The following is a 20,938-nucleotide window of genomic DNA, read 5'->3' as shown; positions in this document are numbered from 1 at the left end:
ACATAATCAGTCACATGATGTCGCTGTACACTCAAAAGGTGAAAAGGGAAAACTTTTTCTCCACGCCCAGATTTCAACCATCCACAGAATAATCGACTCCATACTGACAGGAATGCTGGGTAAATTTTACTAAATATATACTTACAGAAGGGGAGACTGGTCATAAATGTTGGCAGGCGAGCTATCTCTTAAAACTGACAGTCTCACCTCAGAGATCTCTTTGTCTGCAATGGAGTTTTCCTGGCGAGGAGGCTTCGAAGCTCGGCGCCTGCTGCTCTCGCTTCTGCTCCTCGCAGCCTGGGAGACAGGGAGCAGCCCGGTCCATTATTCGGTCTCTGAGGAAGCCAAACACGGCACCTTCGTGGGCCGCATCGCCCAGGACCTGGGGCTGGAGCTGACGGAGCTGGTGCCGCGCCTGTTCCGGGTGGCGTCCAAAGGCCGCGGGGACCTTCTGGAGGTAAATCTGCAGAATGGCATTTTGTTTGTGAATTCTCGGATCGACCGGGAGGAGCTGTGCGGGCGGAGCGCGGAGTGCAGCATCCACCTGGAGGTGATCGTGGACCGGCCGCTGCAGGTGTTCCATGTGGAGGTGGAGGTGAAGGACATTAATGATAACCCGCCGGTGTTCAGAGGAGAACAAAAGGTACTTATTTCTGAATCTGCTCCTCTGGACTCTCGTTTTCCTCTAGAGGGCGCTTCCGATGCGGATATCGGCCTAAACTCTCTTGTGACCTATAGGTTAAGTCTAAATGAGTATTTTACTCTTAAAGTAATAACGAAAACCGATAAAAGTATATTGCCTGAACTCATTCTTCGGAAGTCATTGGATAGAGAAGAAATGCCAGAACTTAATATATTGCTGACCGCTCTGGATGGCGGTAAACCCGAACTAACAGGATCTGTTCAGATTCAAATAACCATCCTGGATGTTAATGACAACGCTCCTGAGTTTGATACGCCTGGCTATAAAGTAGTGCTGTTTGAAAATATCCCAAACAACACCAGAGTGATTCAACTAAACGCTTCTGATCTAGACGAAGGACCAAATAGAGAAATTTCCTATGGAATCAGAATGATTCTGCCAGTGAGTGAGAAATGTATGTTTTCAATAAATGCAGAAACAGGTGAAATTAGGATTTATGGTAAACTGGATTTTGAAGAGAATAATGAGTATGAAATTCAGGTTAACGCTATTGATAAAGGGATTCCTTCTATGGCAGGTCACTGCACGGTCCTGGTGGAAGTTCTGGACCTGAATGACAATACCCCCGAGGTAATGATCACTTCGCTCTCGCTCCCAGTGCGAGAGGACGCTCAGGTGGGCACCGTCATCGCCTTGATCAGCGTGTCCGACCGCGACTCCGGCGCCAACGGGCAGGTGACCTGCTCACTAACACCCCAGGTCCCCTTCAAGCTGGTGTCCACCTTCAAGAATTACTATTCGCTAGTGCTTGACAGCGCCTTGGATCGCGAGAATATGGCGAACTATGAGGTGGTAGTGACAGCGCGGGACGCGGGCTCGCCTTCCTTGTCGGCCACAGCCAGCGTGTCCGTGGAGGTGGCCGACGTGAACGACAACGCGCCCGCGTTCGCGCAGCCCGAGTACACGGTGTTCGTGAAGGAGAACAACCCGCCCGGCTGCCACATCTTCACGGTGTCGGCGCGGGACGCGGACGCTCAGGAGAACGCGCTGGTGTCCTACTCGCTGGTGGAGCGGCGGGTGGGCGAGCGAGCGCTGTCGAGCTACGTGTCGGTGCACGCGGAGAGCGGCAAGGTGTACGCGCTGCAGCCGCTGGACCACGAGGAGCTGGAGCTGCTGCAGTTCCAGGTGAACGCGCGCGACGCGGGCGTGCCGCCTCTGGGCAGCAACGTGACGCTGCAGGTGTTCGTGCTGGACGAGAACGACAACGCGCCCGCGCTGCTGCTGCCCGGGCCGGGCGGCGGGGCGGGCGCACTGAGCCAGCTGGTGGCGCGGTCGGTGGGCGCGGGCCACGTGGTGGCGAAGGTGCGCGCGGTGGACGCGGACTCAGGCTACAACGCGTGGCTGTCGTACGAGCTGCAGCCGGCGGCGGGTGGCGCGCGCAGTCCGTTCCGCGTGGGGCTGTACACGGGAGAGATCAGCACGACGCGCGCCCTGGACGAGGCGGACGCGCCGCGCCAGCGTCTGCTGGTGCTGGTGAAGGACCACGGCGAGCCGGCGCTGACGGCCACGGCCACCGTGCTGCTGTCGCTGGAGGACAGCGGCCAAGCGCCCAAGGCCTCTATGCGGGCGTCGACGGGCGCCGCTGGCGCGGAGGCTGCTCTGGTGGATGTGAACGTGTACCTGATCATCGCCATCTGCGCGGTGTCCAGCCTGTTGGTGCTCACGCTGCTGCTGTACACGGCGCTGCGGTGCTCGGCGCCGCCCAGCGAGGGCGCGTGCGGACCCGGGAAGCCCACGCTGGTGTACTCCAGCGCGGTGGGGAGCTGGTCTTACTCGCAGCAGAGGCGGCAGAGGGTGTGCTCTGGGGAGGGGCCGCCCAAGGCAGATCTCATGGCCTTCAGTCCCTGTCTTCAACCGTCAGGAGAAGATTGTTTAAGTCCTTCTAGTGAAGTAAGTCCTTGATATCTTTCAAGTATATTAGTCATTTTGAACTTTTCGTGTATTAGCCCAACTTTTCAAGTAATATTAAATAATGAGATAAAGATGAAATGGAAGCCATGGATCTCCACCTTTAAAATTTTTCTCATTCTATAATTTTTCATATTATCTATGAATGGTTCGCCTTGAAAGATATAAGTACGTTTGAGTAAAAACTGTCTAGGTTCTGATAACTCAAATTTATTTTTAATTTGTACTTAATTTCATGATTAAAGAAAACTTGCAAGGTTAGTGCAGAGAGTTCCCAGATATCATTAACTGGATTCCTTTACTGCTCTTTATGTGCATAGGCTTGTAAAATAGCCTTGTTGCCCACCAATCTAATTCCAGTAAATCTCCTTTTGAGTATTATAACAATAATAAAAATTATGTTATTATTGCTAAGATGAATAATTTTATGTTATTCCCATGGAGTGCCTTCTTTCTTTCAATTGGGATTGGCTACAGTATTGTTCTTATTTACATAAATATAATAACATTAAAATATTATAATATCCATCTAAAGCAGGATACACCTTTTTTTTTTTTTTTTTTTTTTTTTTTTTTTGCAGTATGCGGGCTCACTGTTGTGGCCTCTCCCGTTGTGGAGCACAGGCTCCGGACGCACAGGCTCAGCGGCCATGGCTCACGGGCCCAGCCGCTCCACAGCATGTGGGATCCTCCTGGACCGGGGCATGAACCCGCGTCCCCTGCATCGGCAGGCGAACTCTCAACCACTGTGCCACCAGGGAAGCCCCAGTATACACCTTATAATTGATGGTTTACAATAATTTACTTGCCTTTTTTTCTTGGTAGCACACAAGTAATGGTGCATCTTACAATTAATAACATTTCTTTGATTCAATAAAACATAAGAATACTTATTGGTCCCCTATTATTTTCCAGGACCTGTTCTAGGATCTTTAATTGTATTATCTTATTTAATTATCATATCACTCTTATGGTGCAGGTACAATATCTATCATCAGAATTTTACTTTAAGAAGTCTGAAACTTAAGCCACATAGACTGTGCAAAGTGGCTCAAACTCAGTTTTGAAGGATCATCAACTCATTATGGTGTACTACTGCTCTGACACAATTATCAGGTGAATCTTCTAAAGTGCATTTTACATCTTGTAACTTTCTTCCACACAAAGCCTTTCCATAGTGTCTTTTAGTGAGAGGGAAAGAAGCAAGTAAAGAGGGAGATACTGAAGATGAGACAGGCAGAGAAAGAATGAAGACGAAGATGGAAAATATGAAAGAGAATAGAATAGAGAAAAAAATAAGAGCATAGGGTTGGCCATAAAAGTGGGGTGATTTTTCCTTAGTAGGGAATGAGTAATAGAGAATATAAAGAAAAATGTTGACATAAGAAGAGAGCCATTGAGTTCATATTTGATGACTTTTATCTCTGGGTAAATCATCTGAGAAACAGGTTGTGGGAATGAGACTGGGAATTTGAGAAGAGAGAAGAAAATATGGAAGAATCTCTGTAGGCAGGAATTATGAATTCACTTGAGGGCTCAAGTGAGGTAAAGGTGAGAGTAAACTTGTAGAGAATATAGTAATCCTGGTTAAGTGACTAACACACTGAGAAGCTCAGTAGAAGGAATGGAGAAAACGGATAGTTAGGCTGTGTGTTGGAAGCTAAAGAAAATGTTAGAGGGGTGCTATAAGTAGGTGTGTGCCTTTAGGGTGTCTGGAAGGGCATGTTTTAAATGGTTGACTGTGTAGTCTAGGTTAGGTGGAGAGATAAATGAGACAGGTAGGGCTTGATAGACAAGAACAATTAGAACCAAAAAACGATTCCCATTATAAGAGTAAAGGTATGTTAATAAAAGTAATGGAGCAATGAGGAGGATGAGGGTGAGAGAATACCAAATGCTCTACTCACATTTTCAGAGGGGAGCAAAGATTCAGAAATGAACCCAACTCTTATTTCCTGCAGAGTTGTGCACAAAACAGGCAAGAGAATTATTGGGGCTATGTTCTTTCTTTCCTAGCCCTATTTGGCCTGGATCTTGGTAACTTGGTAAAGATAGGTACAGTACTAGATAAAAGTAAGAGCCCCTTCCTTTCTTCCTTGCTAGAGATGTGTTACCATCTGTATCTACCTGTTGTTACTTGGAAAATCAGTCAGTTTAAATGATAGTAGGACTTTCTCCAGTGATGGTGTAAGATACGGAGAGAGAAGAGGGAAATTTAACCTATTGGTAGTAATTTCATTTCTAGCAAATACATAATATACTAGTTCTTGGCATGTTTTATACAAAGAGAATCCAGAACTTTAAAGAATCGTTATATCTAAATGGTCTACATTGTGTGTTTATGCACACACACACGCACATACAAACCCATACGCACATTGATGGACATTTCCTTCGAATACAAATATTTTATCCAAATTTCACAGTCATATTTGGGGGAATTTATAAATATTGTGTTTATTTAAAATCTTGTGTATCAGTTACCGAATTTCCACATTCATCTGTTTTATTCTTATGTGATTCGTTATGTTTCCATTTTGAGTCAAGGGAGTTGTGTGAATAGGTCTCAAAAATATTACAGGAAAAGGACATTCCCACCCAAATCTACAAAGCTGTGCAGAACTAGAGTCTGAGTTCTAAAAGCAAATGTAGAATATTACCTCTTTTTACAAATTCTGCACCACGTTTTACACATGCAAAAATGTACTTGTGGAAAGATGGAACTCATCAACCAATTTCAACTAGCATCCAGTGCTGAGCAGAATACAGTGATTTACTGTTGCTGGAAAGAAAAACATTTAATCTTCCATTACGTATTTGCAATGAAAAATGTCACGAAATGCAAGAAAAAAAAACCCCTACATCAACCGAAAATATGGACCGAGTCATTTTTACACTTACACATTCATGCGCATGGTGTCGCTCTTCACTGAGAACAATTCCTCGAAGAAAGCGCCTCCCCTCTTTCCTCCCCGCAGAAAATTTGGCAGATAGTGGAAAACCTCTAGTGAATTCTCCCGCAATAGAAGCCCGTAAAATTAGACCTTGAGAGGCATTTGAGGTAAGGTAGTCTATATACTTCAGATATCTCTGAAGGCTTTTGAGTGTACCATGCTGTCTTCCTGGAGAGGAGGCCCAGGAGCTCGGCTTTTGCTTCTCTCGCTTCTGCTCCTCGCAGCATGGGAGGCGGGGAGCGGCCAGGTCCACTACTCGGTTCCGGAGGAGGCCAAACACGGCACCTTCGTGGGCCGCATCGCCGAGGACCTGGGGCTGGAGCTGGAGGAGCTGGTGCCGCGCCTGTTCCGGGTGGCGTCCAAAGGCCGCGGGGACCTTCTGGAGGTAAATCTGCAGAATGGCATTTTGTTTGTGAATTCTCGGATCGACCGGGAGGAGCTGTGCGGGCGGAGCGCGGAGTGCAGCATCCACCTGGAGGTGATCGTGGACCGGCCGCTGCAGGTGTTCCATGTGGAGGTGGAGGTGAAGGACATTAACGACAACCCGCCTGTGTTCCCTGAAAGTGAAAAAAGAATAATCATTGCTGAATCTAGACCTCCGGAAACTCGGTTCCCACTAGATGGCGCATCTGATGCAGATATTGGAGTAAACTCCGCCTTGACCTACCGAGTCTATCCCAACGATTATTTCACTTTGGACACACAAAACAACCGTGAACAAACGTCTTCGTTATCACTTGTGTTAAGGAAATCATTGGACAGAGAGGAAATTCAGGAACATAGTTTATTATTGACAGCTAGTGATGGAGGCAAACCCGAGCTGACCGGCACAGTTCAGCTGCTGATTACAATCCTGGATGTGAATGATAACGCCCCAGAATTTGACCACTTAATTTATAAAGTGAGAATGTTAGAGAATGCAGTTAATGGAACATTAGTGATCAAACTAAATGCCACAGACACTGATGATGGTACAAATGCAGACATAATCTACTCATTTAGAAGACCTGTATCGCCTACAGTATTATATGCGTTTTCCATAAATCCCAGCAGCGGAGAAATTCGGACAAAAGGTAAATTGGATTTCGAAGAAAAGAAATTGTATGAAATATCCGTGGAAGCAATTGACAAGGGGAATATTCCAATGGCGGGTCATTGTACCATTTTGGTGGAAATAGTAGATATAAATGATAACGCCCCAGAAGTTACCGTCACTTCTTTGGCTCTTCCGGTGCGAGAGGACGCTCAGGTGGGCACTGTCATCGCCTTGATCAGCGTGTCCGACCGCGACTCCGGCGCCAACGGGCAGGTGACCTGCTCCCTGATGCCCCACAGCCCCTTCAAGCTGGTGTCCACCTTCAAGAATTACTATTCACTAGTGCTTGACAGCGCCTTGGACCGCGAGAGCGTGGCGAACTATGAGGTGGTAGTGACAGTGCGGGACGCGGGCTCGCCTTCCCTGTCGGCCACAGCCAGCGTGTCTGTCGAGGTGGCCGACGTGAACGACAACGCGCCCGCGTTCGCGCAGCCCGAGTACACGGTGTTGGTGAAGGAGAACAACCCACCCGGCTGCCACATTTTCACGGTGTCCGCTCGGGACGCGGACGCGCTGGAAAACGCGCTGGTGTCCTACTCGCTGGTGGAGCGGCGGGTGGGCGAGCGAGCGTTGTCGAGCTACGTCTCAGTGCACGCGGAGAGCGGCAAGGTGTACGCGCTGCAGCCGCTGGACCACGAGGAGCTGGAGCTGCTGCAGTTCCAGGTGAGCGCGCGCGACGCGGGCGTGCCGCCTCTGGGCAGCAACGTGACGCTGCAGGTGTTCGTGCTGGACGAGAACGACAACGCGCCCGCGCTGCTGCTGCCCGGGCCGGGCGGCGGGGCGGGCGCACTGAGCCAGCTGGTGACGCGGTCGGTGGGCGCGGGCCACGTGGTGGCGAAGGTGCGCGCGGTGGACGCGGACTCAGGCTACAACGCGTGGCTGTCGTACGAGCTGCAGCCGGCGGCGGGTGGCGCGCGTAGCCCGTTCCGCGTGGGGCTGTACACGGGCGAGATCAGCACGACGCGTGCCCTGGACGAGGCGGACGCGCCGCGCCATCGCCTGCTGGTGCTGGTGAAGGACCACGGCGAGCCGGCGCTGACGGCCACGGCCACCGTGCTGCTGTCGCTGGAGGACAGCGGCCAGGCGCCCAAGGCCTCTTCGCGGGCGTCGACCGGCGCCGCTGGAGCGGAGACGGCGTTAGTGGATGTGAACGTGTACCTGATCATCGCCATCTGCGCGGTGTCCAGCCTGTTGGTGCTCACGCTGCTGCTGTACACGGCGCTGCGGTGCTCGGCGCCGCCCAGCGAGGGCGCGTGCGGGCCCGGGAAGCCCACGCTGGTGTACTCCAGCGCGGTGGGGAGCTGGTCTTACTCGCAGCAGAGGCGGCAGCGGGTGTGCTCTGGGGAGGGGCCGCCCAAGGCCGACCTCATGGCCTTCAGCCCCAGCCTTCCTCCTTGTCTGAGTTCTGCAGAGGTAACAGGTGAAATAGAACCAGATTCAGAACAGTTGAAAGAGGTGAGGTCGTATTTGAAATTTTCTTGCTGTTTTAGCCCTCCTCACAGTTTTCTATTTAGGATTCTTCAATCTCAATTTTAAGATCGTTTTCTAATTTTGCTCATCATTATGGTATTTCATGAGTATTACTGACATCATTAGTTTCATAATTCTTCAGATTGAAATCTTAAGGCAAAAGCCATAATATTGTTCATAATGTTAATAATTTGTTTTTGTTGTATTCTTAATAGTTTTAAAGTATTTATTACCTACATAAGCATTTTCAAGAAACTCCACATTGTGAGTACTTGAGCATCTAGAAAACTTTTGCTTTAATGAGGCTAACCATAATTAAACCCTTTAAAATCTCTTTATTTTTAAAATTTATTCCTCTACCCACATACAGGTTTTGTTTTGAACAGTGCCATAACTTTTAACATAACATCTTTTTAAAGGTGCATATTTCTTTCTTTTTAAAAAATCTTTTTTTGTTTGCTCCCTCCTCATTTTCCTCTAGACACATCACTGTTCCCCTGTCTGATAACCAATATGATTTCCTTTAACATTTTTATGTTCAGTTAATTATTCATTCACATGCATATACCTGGTGGGGTTTTTGGTATTGTTTCTTTTGGATAATTTATTAGAAGAGATAATGCATTTTACATTTCTCAGTCACCAATACCTCGTGGAAATCCCTACAAATCTGACACTTTTAATAGCTGTGTAGTACTCCACACTCCGGATGTATCATTTTTTTTAAAATTAATTAATTTATTTATCTTTTTATTTTTGGCTGTGGAAGTCCCAAATAATTAGCTTTTATCTTACATCTATACCACAAATATTTTTCCTCCTATATATTGATTTGTTTAGGGTATATCTTGCCATATAAAAGTGTTTTAAAAATTTCTCTGTTTTTCTGTTATGGATTTTAAGGTCTCTAGGTTTAGTTAGGAAGGTCTTCCTTTTAGATTGAACATTCATTAATTAAATTCATTTAACAAACATTTGTTTTTAAATTTAATTTAAAAAATATAATTTACATATAATACTATATTAGTTTCAGATGTACAACCTAATGATTCAATATTTGTATATATTGTGAAATGATCACCACAATAAATCTACTTAACGTTCATCACTATACATAGTTACAAAAATTTTTTTCTTTTAATGAGAACTTTTAAGATCTATTCTTTAGCAACTTTCAAATAGATAATACAGCATTATTAACTATAGTCACCTATAGTCATGCTGTACATTATTACATCACCAGGGCTTATGTATTTTATAACTGTCAGTTTGTCTCTTGACCACCTTCACCCATTTCACCCACCCTCCACCCCTTGTATCTGGCAACTACCAATTTGTTTTCCGTATCTATGAGTTTGTTTGTTAGATTCCACATAAGTTAGGTCATTTTTTCTTAATGTAGGCATTTATTGCTATAAACCTCCTTCTTAGCACTGCTTTTGCTTCACTTCATAAGTTTTGATATGTTGTGTTTTCATTTTCACTTGTTTCAAGATATTTTTGAATTTCCCATTGATTTCATCTTTGACCCATTGGTTTCCAAGAGTGTGTTAATTTCCGCATATTAGACCATTGTGGTTGGAAAAGATACTTCATATGATTTCAGTCTTTTAAAATTTGCTTACACTTGTTTTGAACCTAATATCTGATCTATCCTGGAGAATGTTCCATGTGTGCTTGAGAAGAATGTATATTCTGCTGCCCTTGGATGAAATGTTCTGTGTATATCCGTTAGGTACATTGGGTGTAAAGTATAGTTCAAGTTCAATGTTTCCTCATTGGTTTTCTTTCTGGATGATCTATTCATTGATGAAAGTGGATATTGTAATGTTGTCTGTTAGTTCCTTCAGATCTGTTAGTATTTGTTTTATGTATTTATGTACTCTGATGTTAGGTGCATATTTATTTACAATTATTATATCCTTTTGATGAATTGACCACTTTATCACTATTAATGGCTTTCTTTGTCTCTTGTTACAGTTTTCTACTTAATCGACTTACAGTTGATTTTGTCTGATAGAAGTATAGATACCTCTGCTCTCTCTTTTGGTTTCCATTTGCATGGAGTGTCTTTTTTCCATATCTTCATTTTGAGAGTGAATGTCTTGGAGGCAATATGTAGCTGGTTTTTTCTTTTTCTTTTTTTTTTTAAACCTATTCAGCCATTCTATGCCTTTTGATTGGACAATTTATTCCACTTACATTTAAAGTAATAATTGATAGGCAAGAACTTACTATTGCCATCTTGTTCATCATTTTCTGGTTGTTTTGTAGTTCCTTTGTTCTTTTCCTCCTCTCTTGCTATCTTCTTTTGTGAACTGATGATTTTCCATTGGGGTATACTGTGATTCCCTTTTCTTTATCTTGTGTGTACATATGTATTATAGTTTTTTGTTTGTTTATTTTGTGGTTACCCTGTGGCTTACTTGAAATGTCTTATAGCTATAACAGCCTATTTCAAGCTGATAACTTTTATCACATACAAAAACTCTACTCTTCTACTCTCCCCTTACTTTGTTTTTATTTATTTTTTAAAATTTATTTTATTTATCCATTTTTTTTTTACTGAATTGGGTCTTTGTTGCCACATGCGGGCTTTTCTCTAGTTGAGGTGAGCAGGGGCTACTCTTCGTTGCAGTGCGTGGGCTTCTCACTGTGGTGGCTTCTCTTGTTGCGGAGCACAGGCTCTAGGCACGCAGGCTTCAGTAGTGTGGCACGCAGGCTCAGTAGTTGTGGCTCATGGGCTCTATAGTGCAGGCTCAGTAGTTGTGGTGCATGGGCTTAGTTGCTCCACGGCATGTGGGATCTTCCCGGACCAGGGCTCAAACCCATGTCCCCTGAATCGGCAGGAGGATTCTTAACCACTGCGCCACCAGGGAAGCCTTCTTCCCTTACCTTATTTTTTGTTTTTGTTGCCATAATTGACATCTTTTTAAAAAATAAATTTATTTATTTATTTATTTTTGTCTGTGTTGGGTCTTTGTTGCTGCGCGCAGGCTTTCTCTAGTTGCAGCGAGTGGGGGCTACTCTTGGTTGTGGTGCATGGACTTCTCATTGCGGTGGCTTCTCTTGTTGTGGAGCACAGGCTCTATGTGTGTGGGCTTCAGTAGTTGTGGCATGTGGGCTCAGTAGTAGTGGCTCGCAGGATCTAGAGTGCAGGCTCAGTAGTTGTGGCACATGGGCTTAGTTGCTCCGTGGCATGTGGGATCTTCCCAGACCAGGGCTCGAACCCGTGTCCCCAGCACTGACAGGCAGATTCTTAACCACTGCCTCACCAGGTAAGTCCCTGACATCTTTTTATATTGTGTATCTCTTAGCAAATTATTATAGCTATATCTATTTTTTTAGCTATATCTATTTTTTACAGTTTTGTTTTTTAACCCTTACACTAGAGTTAAGTGGTTATTATGCCATCATATTACAGTATTAGATTATTCTGAATCTGACTATATACTTACCTTTATGAGTGTATTGTGTATTTTCATATGTTTTCATGTTACCAGTTAGTAGCCTTTCATTTCAGCTTGAAGAACTCCTTTCAGCATTTCTTGTAAGGCACATCTAATGGTGATGAACTCCCTCAGCTTTTGTTTGGGAAAGTCTTTATCTCACCTCTATTTCTTTTTCTTTTTTAAATTAATTAATTTATTTAGTTCTGGCTGTTTTGGGTTTTCGTTGCTGTGCGTGGGCTTTCTCTAGTTGTGGTGAGCAGGGCTACTCTTCCTTGCAGTGTACAGACTTCTCACTGCAGTGGCTTCTCTTGTTGTGGAGCACAGTCTCTAGGCATGCAGGCTTCAGTAGTTGTGGCACGCAAGCTCTAGAATGCAGGCTCAGTAGTTGTGGCGCACAGGCTTAGTTGCTCCGCGACATGTGGGATCTTCCCGGACCAGGGCTCGAACCCGTGTCCCCTGCATTGGCAGGTGGATTCTTAACCACTACATCACCAGGGAAGTCCTCACCTTCATTTCTGAAGGTCAACTTTGTAGAGAAAAGTGTTCACGGTTGGCATTTATTTTCTTTCAGCTATTTGAATATATCATCCCACTCTCTCCTGGCATATTTCTCCTGCTGAGAAATCTGCTGATAGCCTTATAGGGGTTGTCTTGTTTAATATAAACTTTTTTCTCTTGTTGCTTTAAAAATTCTCTTTTCATCTTTGATTTTATACAGTTTTATTATAATTTGTCTTGAAGAAGATGGTTTTGCATTGAAAATTTGGGGTGACCTATTGGCTTCATGAACTTGGATGTCCAAATCCCTCCCCAGGTTTGGAAAGTTCTCATCACTATTTATATAAACTTTGTACCCTTTTCTCTCTCTCTCTTCTTCTGAAACTCCAGTGATTATTTCTTTTAATGGTGTCCCTTAAGTCCCATAGTCTTTCTTCATTCCTTTTCACTACTTTTTCTTTTTGCATCTCTTGATCAGATACTTTAAAATGATCTCTCTTGCTCCTTCTACTGTCTTTCTGTCACATTTCAATTTTCTGGTTCTATAGCAGCAAGCTGTTCTCCCTTGTTCTCAGTGGCCACTAGGCATCTAAAGTATCTTGGTTCCCTGACAGTTCCAAGTCAGGTGAGAAAGATACCAGTTCCTTGAGCAGCCCTCCAAAAACCTGAAAGGCTGGATTCACACTCTTCTTTCTCCTTCCCAAGGGAGCTAGCTGCCCCCTTGCTATTTTTTGTTCTTCAGGGCTCTCAGGCATCCAAACTACACCAGTTCCATCAGTTCTCTGAGCGAGGCAATATAAAAACTAGTCCCCCAGGCAGCCCTCCAAGAAGCTGAAACATTGGACACATGCCCTACTCTTCTCTTTCCCCTTGAAGGTGGAGTAGTGAACCAGGGTGTTTTTTCCTGGTGCTGAGCTGTGCCAGCTTGGGGGAGGGGCTGATGTGAGTAAAGTAAAATTATTCTTATTTGTTTCATTACAGCTGTTTCAGCTTTATGCTCACTTAGGTACTCCCAACTTCTTGATTATGGAATTTTTGCAAGGGTATTTTATTACACATATCATTACAAATTGGTATTTTTGTGGGACAATTAGGGCTGGAACTTTCTATTCTGACATCTTGCTGGTGTCATTTGATCCATTTTGAGTTAATTTTTGTATATAATGTGATGTAGTGGTCCAACTTCATTCCTTTGCAAGTGGATATTCAGTTGTCTTGACATCACTTATTGAAAAAGAATTATTCTTTTCCCATTGAAGTGTTTGGGAACCATTGTTGAAAATCAACTGATGAATAAATATGGGAATTTATTTCTGGATTCTCAATTATATTCCATTGATCTATATGTCTATCCTTATCCCACTACTACATTCTCTTGATTATTGTAACTTTGTACCTAGTTTTTAAATCAAGAATAATTAGTGCTCCAACTTTGTTCTTTTTTATCAATATTGTTTTGGCTGTTCTGGGTGTTCTTGCATTTTCTTATGAATTTTAGGATCAGTTTGTCCATTTCTGCAAAAAGCCAGCTTACTTTGGACAGGGAATTTGTTGACTCTGTAGATCACTTGGGGGAGTATTGCCATTTTAACAGTATGAAATTATACTATCTTCATGAGCATGGGATTTTCCCCCCATTTATTTACATTTTCTTTAATTCCTTTCAACAATGTTTTATAGTCTTCAGAGTATGCATTTTATATTTCTTTTGTTAAATTTATTCCTTAATATTTTCATCTTTAAAAAATTATTTATTTGTTTATTTATTTTGGCAGCATTGGGTCTTCGTTTCTGCACACAGGCTTTCTCTAGTTGCAGCGAGCTGGGGCTGCTCTTTGTTGCGGTGCGCGGGCTTCTCATTGCAGTGGCTTCTCATGCTGTGGAGCATGGGCTCTAGGCGCGTGGGCTTCAGTAGTTGGGGCTCGCGGGCTCTAGAGCACAGGCTCAGTAGTTGTGGTGCACGGGCTTAGTTGCTCCGCGGCATGTGGGATCTTCCCAGACCAGGGCTCGAACCCGTGTCCCCTGCACTGGCAGGCGAATTCTTAACCACTGCACCACCAGGGAAGCCCCCTTCAATGAATTTTAAATTGTATTTTTTTTTAAACTGTATTTTTGAGTTATTTTCTCCGTGGTTTCTCTAGAATTTACTATATACGTTATAACTTAACAGTATCTCCAGATTTATATTAACTTAATTCTATTAAGACAGAAAGATATTACTCCTATATAGCTCTTTTTCTTCCACCCTTTTTGCTTTATTATTATTATAGCTATTACATCTTATAGTGGGTTGAACTGTGGCCTCCAAAACGATATGTCCACTTCCTAACCCCTAGAACCTATGAAAGTGACCTATTAGGAAAAAAAGGACTTTGAAGATGTAATTAAGTTAAGGATCTTCAGATGAGTTCATCCTGGATTTTCCAGGTGGGCACTAATTCCAATGAGAAGTTTTTTTTATAAGAGATAGAAAAAGGGAAGACACACACAGAGGGAAGGCCATGTGAAGATAGAAGCAGAGATTGGAGCAATGCAAATAGCCACCAAAAGCTGTATGAGGCAAGGAATGGAATCTCCACTAGAGCCTCCAGAAGCCTCCAGTACAGCCCCTCAAACACCTTGAGTTTGGATTTCTCCCCTCCAGAACTGTGAGAAAAACTGTCTTAAGCCGCCCAATGTGTGGTAATTTTTTTGCAGCAGCTGCAGGAAACCAATATATATCTCTATATATTACAAACCCAAAAGTACATTGTTATAATTATTACATTATATAATTTTATATCTTTTAAAGATGCTGAGAGAAAAAAGGAAAGCAATTATATATTTATAGTGTTTCTTTTTTTTTTTTTTTTTTTTTGTACGCAGGCCTCTCACTGTTGTAGCCTCTCCCGCTGTGGAGCACAGGCTCCGGACACACAGGCTCAGCAGCCATGGCTCACGGGCCCAGCCACTCCGTGGCATGTGGGATCTTCCCAGACCGGGGCACGAACCCGTGTCCCCTGCATTGGCAGGCGGACTCTCAACCACTGCGCCACCAGGGAAGCCCTATAGTGTTTCTTATTTGCCATTTCTGGTTCTGTTCATTTGTTGATGTGGATCAGAATTACCATCTGTTGTCCTTTCCTTATCTAATACAGCTGTTCTTCTATCCACCTCCTTTGTACTGTAATTGGCAAAGTTGTTTCATTTCTAAATATTATAGGCCCAGCAATACATTTATACATATTGTTACATACAATTGCTTTTTTAAAAGAAGAAAGGAGAAGCCTCTGGGCATATCTCAGAAGGAGTACTCTTCCTCTCTCCCTGCCAGAGCCACAAGGAAATGTTTCTTGGATGTTCGCTTTGAGAACCTAGTGGGGTTCCTGAAAGTAAAGCCCGTAAAATTGGGTGTAGGGGGCCCCAACTGTGCCCTCCAGGAGTTTCTCACTCTCAAGATAGTCCACAACTCAGCCTTCAGCAATTTGTCAAAATTTCCATTTAAGTGTTCCCTACCAGCCTCTGGCTCTAGTGGCTTCTGCTCCGTGGAAGCAGATCTTGGCTGTGACTCTCTGGATTTGCTTGTTTCTCCAGATTTCAGGGCGGAGGTTTTCCCTGTAAACTCAGTTCTCTGATGGGTTCAGGAAAAGTCATGTATCCAGCTTTTCTTGTTGTTATTATAAGGAAAGGAGTGATAAATTCTAAGCTTTTTACATGTTGGAGCTGAAACGGGAAGTTTGTTCTTTCTGTTTATTTTTCTCAGCCTTCTCACATGTTTCTTCTTGTTCTTGACTATGTACCAAGCAGAGCCTGTTCACTTTTTTTACTGTTTCCAATGTGGCTTTAATTTCTGTTATTATATTCTGTTATTTCTGATTTTATATTTCTCTTCCATTTATTTCATGAATTGCATCAGCTCAGTTTTCATGGTCTTTTGTGGCCTTTTCATTTTGAAATTCTGTACCTTTGTTTTGAGTTCTTAATTCTCTGAGACCCTTTAAAATTGTTTCATAAATCTTCTGACTAGAGACCTCTAGAGACCTGTGGGGTTTTTCTGTTTTTTGCTTTTTGTTTTGGCCGGGCCATGCCGTATGTGGGATCTTAGTTCCCTGACCAGGGATCGAACCTGTGCCCCCTGCAGTGGAAGCATGGAGTCTTAACCACTGGACCACCAGGGAAGTTCCAGAGACCTGTGTGTTCTCATCTGTTATTTTTCATATTTATTTTCTTATTCCTTCTTGTAATATTTATGTAGATCCTATGTTGGCTCTTTTTTGATTACTATTTATCTTTGAGAGGAGTTCCTTTAGGACCAGCTATCTGCAGGTGGAAAGTGTAAATGGATGGGCCAACAGTGCTCTGGACTAACGTGATCATTTCCTTGTTTACTGTTTGTTAGAGGAGTTTGCGTGTACCTTAGCTTTTACATACCTCCAACTAATGAGAACTGGCAGCTGCAGAGCAATTTGTCATCTAGAGTTTTCTCTTAACTTTACCGTATCCTTAGGTTCACTCTTGAAACAATGGTGCCTCTGCTCACTATCACATTCAGTCCTGCTTTCTCTCCTATTTTGCGCTGACAAATGGGTTTACAGGAAAACGCTGCCTGATTTAGCCTATGTACCTAGATGTTTTTGTTCCAAACAAGGGACCTTTGGTGTTATATCTCAGTGTGAAGCACTACTCTGGAAAACTCCAATCTACCAGCTTTTCCCAAGGTCTCCAGTGGCAGGAATCCTTTCTCAGCATTTTCTCTTATCTTAGTTCAATCTTCATGGCACTTGGTAACTTCTCTTCATATATACTATGGTTGAAGTTCAAATGTTTTAAAGAGTTTCATCAGAGATATAACTTTAGGGCTTCCCTGGTGGTGCAGTGGTTGAGAGTCTGCCTGCCGATGCAGGGGATACGGGTTCGTGCCCAGGTCCGGGAAGATCCCACATGCCGCAAAGCGGCTAGGCCCGTGAGCCATGGACACTGAGCCTGTGCGTCTGGAGCCTAAAAAGATATAACTTTATTAAATTAAAATGTTTATTTTCATTTATCCATAATTGATAGAAATCCCACTTTTTGTCTAGTTATTGAAGGTATGTAGGAAAGGTATGTTTTTTATTTTTAAGCTAATCATCTCATTGAGCTCTTTTTTAGTTCTAATTATTTTTTCTTTAATTCTCTGGGATTTTATGAGTAGAAAATTATATTACCTATAAATTTATCATCTAACAGTATATTTTATACTCCTTTCTAATACACACACACACACACACACACACACACACACACACACACACACACACTTCCTTATCTTGTGTTGTCCAGAATATCCAAGTCAGTATTGAATAATAACTATGACATGAAGTGTGGTGTTATGCTCCTGATTTTTCATGGGAAAAATTCTAGTGTTTTTACTGTTTAAAATTAAGATGGCCATTTTTTTTGTGACAGCTGTCAAATTTTTATCAACTTTCTTTTAAATATATATCACAATAATGACCTGGAAATACTTTGTTTTGAAACTTAATATAATGTGGGATTTGTGTAGAGTCCTTTTTGGAGAATGTTGATAGTGTCTTTCTCAGATCTTTATTTTAGGTTAGGCGCTCCTAATAAACTGATGTCAGGTAGGGTGGTTGGTAGTGGTTGCAAGCCTTACTTTTCAGCCACACTTGATGAAAATTTTTTTCTGAAGCTCAGAGGAAGATCTGGTGTGACTGCTTACCAAATATGTAGGAAGATGTAATTTGATATAGGTAAAATATGTGATTGAATCAGATTGGCTAGCTCTTAACACAATGACATTCAGCAAATTTGAGTTAAAAAATTAAGTATAAAAGTCTAGGACTGGGACTTCCCTGGTGGCGCAGTGGTTAAGAATCCGCCTGCCAATGCGGGGGACACGGGTTTGAGCCCTGGTCCGGGAGGATCCCACGTGCCGCGGAGCAACTAAGCCCATGCGCCACAACTACTGAGCCTGCACTCTAGAGCCCGTGAGCCACAACTACTGAGCCCGTGTGCCACAACTACTGAAGCCTGCGTGCCCTAGAGCCCATGCTCCACAAGAGAAGCCACTGCAATGAGAAGCCCGCGTACCGCAACGAAGAGTAGCCCCCGCTCCCCGCAACTAGAGAAAGTCTGCGTACAGCAACAAAGACCCAACGCAGCCAAAAATAAATAAATTAAAAAAAAAAGTCTAGGACTTTTTGATCTGTGGCTTAATAACATCTAGAAAAAAACGGATGTGAATTTTAGTTTTTAATCCATCATAAAAAAGGTATGTGATGCAGCTGAAAAAGGGTCTATGACATTTTAAATGATATTATATTACGGAGAAAAACTCGGTAGTACAAACTTGAGAAAGAAATTCTATAGCAGTGTGCTATTGGTAAGGTGTTCAAGTAAAAAAAGAAACAATGAATGACGTAGGCCAGGTACATAGCCACTTAATTTACATGCCCAAAGCTTAGCTGGATATTTAAGAAACAAAATTGAGTGATACAGATCTCTACCCTCAAACAACTCCCACCCTGTTAGGCTTGATTTTAACACTACATGAAGCTATTTTACAGGATGAAAATTTGCTTAACGTGATTGTCATGTTCAGTCTTTTAATTTAGTTCCCATAAGTACATAACATACTCCCAGGGAATAATCTTAAGCACTAAGAAAATCTTATTTAAAGTACAGTATCCTTTTGCTGACAAACTCTTTGGTGGGTATTCAGATTATTCTCCTGTTTGGCTTCAATATCTCTAATATGAACTTATGGCTAGAAATCTCTTGAATTTACAGATTACGGCCAAGTTTGGTGGGAGAGCTTTATAATAACAGTCTTTGCAATAGAACCCAAGCAGAAATCAGAACAATGTTTTTGCACAGAGTCCACTTAAACTTGTACTTGCACCTAATTAAAACTCGAAAATATTTGAATTAGGAGACACTATGGAAAATGCCATAAACTGGCAAAATGAAATACTAGAAAGGAAAGGTTCTGCTAAAGAGAAGTTTTGTTAATTTATGATTTTATTCACCTAGCAATCTTATACAAAACAAAAAAGTCTTGAGACTTTCTCATCTTTGGGATATCCAAATATCCCAAGTATCTCCTAAATGTTGCTTTCCCACAGATCCCAGTTTATATGAGCAAATATTGCTTTCCCACAAACTCCAGTTTATGTCAGTAAATACCACGTTCCCACAAATCCCAGTTATGCCTAAAGATAGGGAGGCAGATGGTGGGACAAATTCTACTAGGAGAGCTCTATCTACTTATTCCTGAGACTAAGTAAATCTTTTTAAAATAAACATCAGTGGCAGTTTAAACAGAAACAGGAGAAAAGGGAAGCCAAAAGTCTGAGAAGTGTGTGAATGGGGGAGAGTTTTTGTCAAGATTTTCCATGCTGATTCTCAGTATGTGTTTTCCTTTCTCCCCACTTCCTAATCCACACCCACACATCCTATTGATCTCGGAGAGGCAGAAGTGAGTGATGGCGTGAAGCGAGATCTTAATTCCTTGTCCAGGAATTGAACGTGGGTAGCCTGGATGAAAACCAGGAATCCTAGCTGCCACACCCCCTGGCTCTTGCTCCCAGTGAAAAATGCATTTCTCACAGAGGCAAAACTGTAAAAACAGGTACAAAGTTTATTATTAGAGACACAGCACAACAACAAGTGGGAGAGCACAGTTTGTTTAGTTAAGATAGAAGCAAGGCAGAGATGCACACCCGGAGAGAAAGGGTGTAGGTGCCCTCCTTAATGAGGAGGAGTTCAGTAAAGAGGTGGTTAAGTCATCTATATAGGGCAGTTCTTCGGGGTCTTTGTTTACCTTTGGCCAATTATCTGGTTTCTTTTTCCACACCTGCCCTGCCTTAGGACCCTCCCCAACATGCGTGCACAACAGCCCAGAGGCTATGGGATGGCCTTAGCATCACATATTATGGGGTGGTGCCCCCTCCCTTTTGACCCCCAAGGAGCCTTTTCTAAGCATATGCAATATTTCCCTTGCCCCAAGGATGGGAAATGTATGAACTCTTGATCTTTTAACAGGGTTTAGTCCCACTCGGTCCCTGCCATAAAAATGTCCAATGTCCAGTTATTTATCCTATTTCTGTTGCTGGTTTTTACATCAAGGTGCAGATCTCAAAATATAGACTGGAGTCCGGTCATAAATATGTAGTTCTGGAGCCCATTTGTCTCTTGTATGTGATGTAAACAGGGGGCTGGTAATGAATGTCTGGCCTGGAGCCCATCTTCTTCTAACCCCAGGAAGTGTGAGCAGGAGGCTAGTTGTAAATGTCTACCCTGGAGCCCATCTATCTCCTGCCTCACTGTCCTCCTAAACCCGGGATAATAAGAAGCTTGCTTGCAGGTGTAAAATTCACGGGCCTTCCAAAAGTTGAGTACATCTCTCCAGGTGCATTTCATCTGCTGCTAATGGAAAAGCGAAAAGTATAACCTTTTACCCCAAAGCAGTTAGCTTGGTTAGCAGCATTAAATTGAGAAAATGCAAATCCTAATAATCTCTCACACTGAAGTAGAAAATCAGTTTTGGTTCTGAAATTTGGTGAGGAATCAATTCAATTTTTATTAGTTATTTCACATCCTAATGAGGATTCCCCAATGATGGCTATGCTTATGACTCTACCGAACAACATTTCAACGGGCTGACAGGTTTCTCGCTTTAATTTTATTCAAGACTTGGCGTCAATGATTTTTTTGGTTCCCTAGTTCGGAAAGACAAACTAGTCAGGGGCATTTACTATATACTTACATTGCCTTATGTGGCAGCCTGCCCTACTTCCTTGGAAGAAATAAGGAATGGGTTTGTGATGGTCAGAGGAGACTGGTTCTTAGTGGCACACTGAAGTTACCAATCCCACTT

General features: G+C 43.1%; 1 protein-coding gene across 1 annotated transcript in view; it reads left to right on the top strand.

The window, feature by feature from the left end:
* Nucleotides 1-229: 229 nt before the first annotated feature.
* LOC309958909 (uncharacterized protein) overlaps nt 230-20,938 on the top strand; it is a gene marked incomplete at both ends in the record, with an annotated part of 97,705 nt that continues 76,996 nt past the window's right edge. Inside the window, 2 exons of the mRNA XM_082835036.1 lie at nt 230-2,593; nt 5,696-8,116. Coding sequence (XP_082691162.1) covers nt 230-2,593; nt 5,696-8,116 — 4,785 coding nt within the window. The remainder of the gene's footprint in view (nt 2,594-5,695; nt 8,117-20,938) is intronic.

Source organism: Leucopleurus acutus (assembly GCF_964270905.1).
Source record: "Leucopleurus acutus genome assembly, chromosome: 3".
Classification (NCBI taxonomy): Eukaryota; Metazoa; Chordata; class Mammalia; order Artiodactyla; family Delphinidae; genus Leucopleurus; species Leucopleurus acutus.
This window is presented reverse-complemented; position numbering and strand designations above follow the sequence as displayed.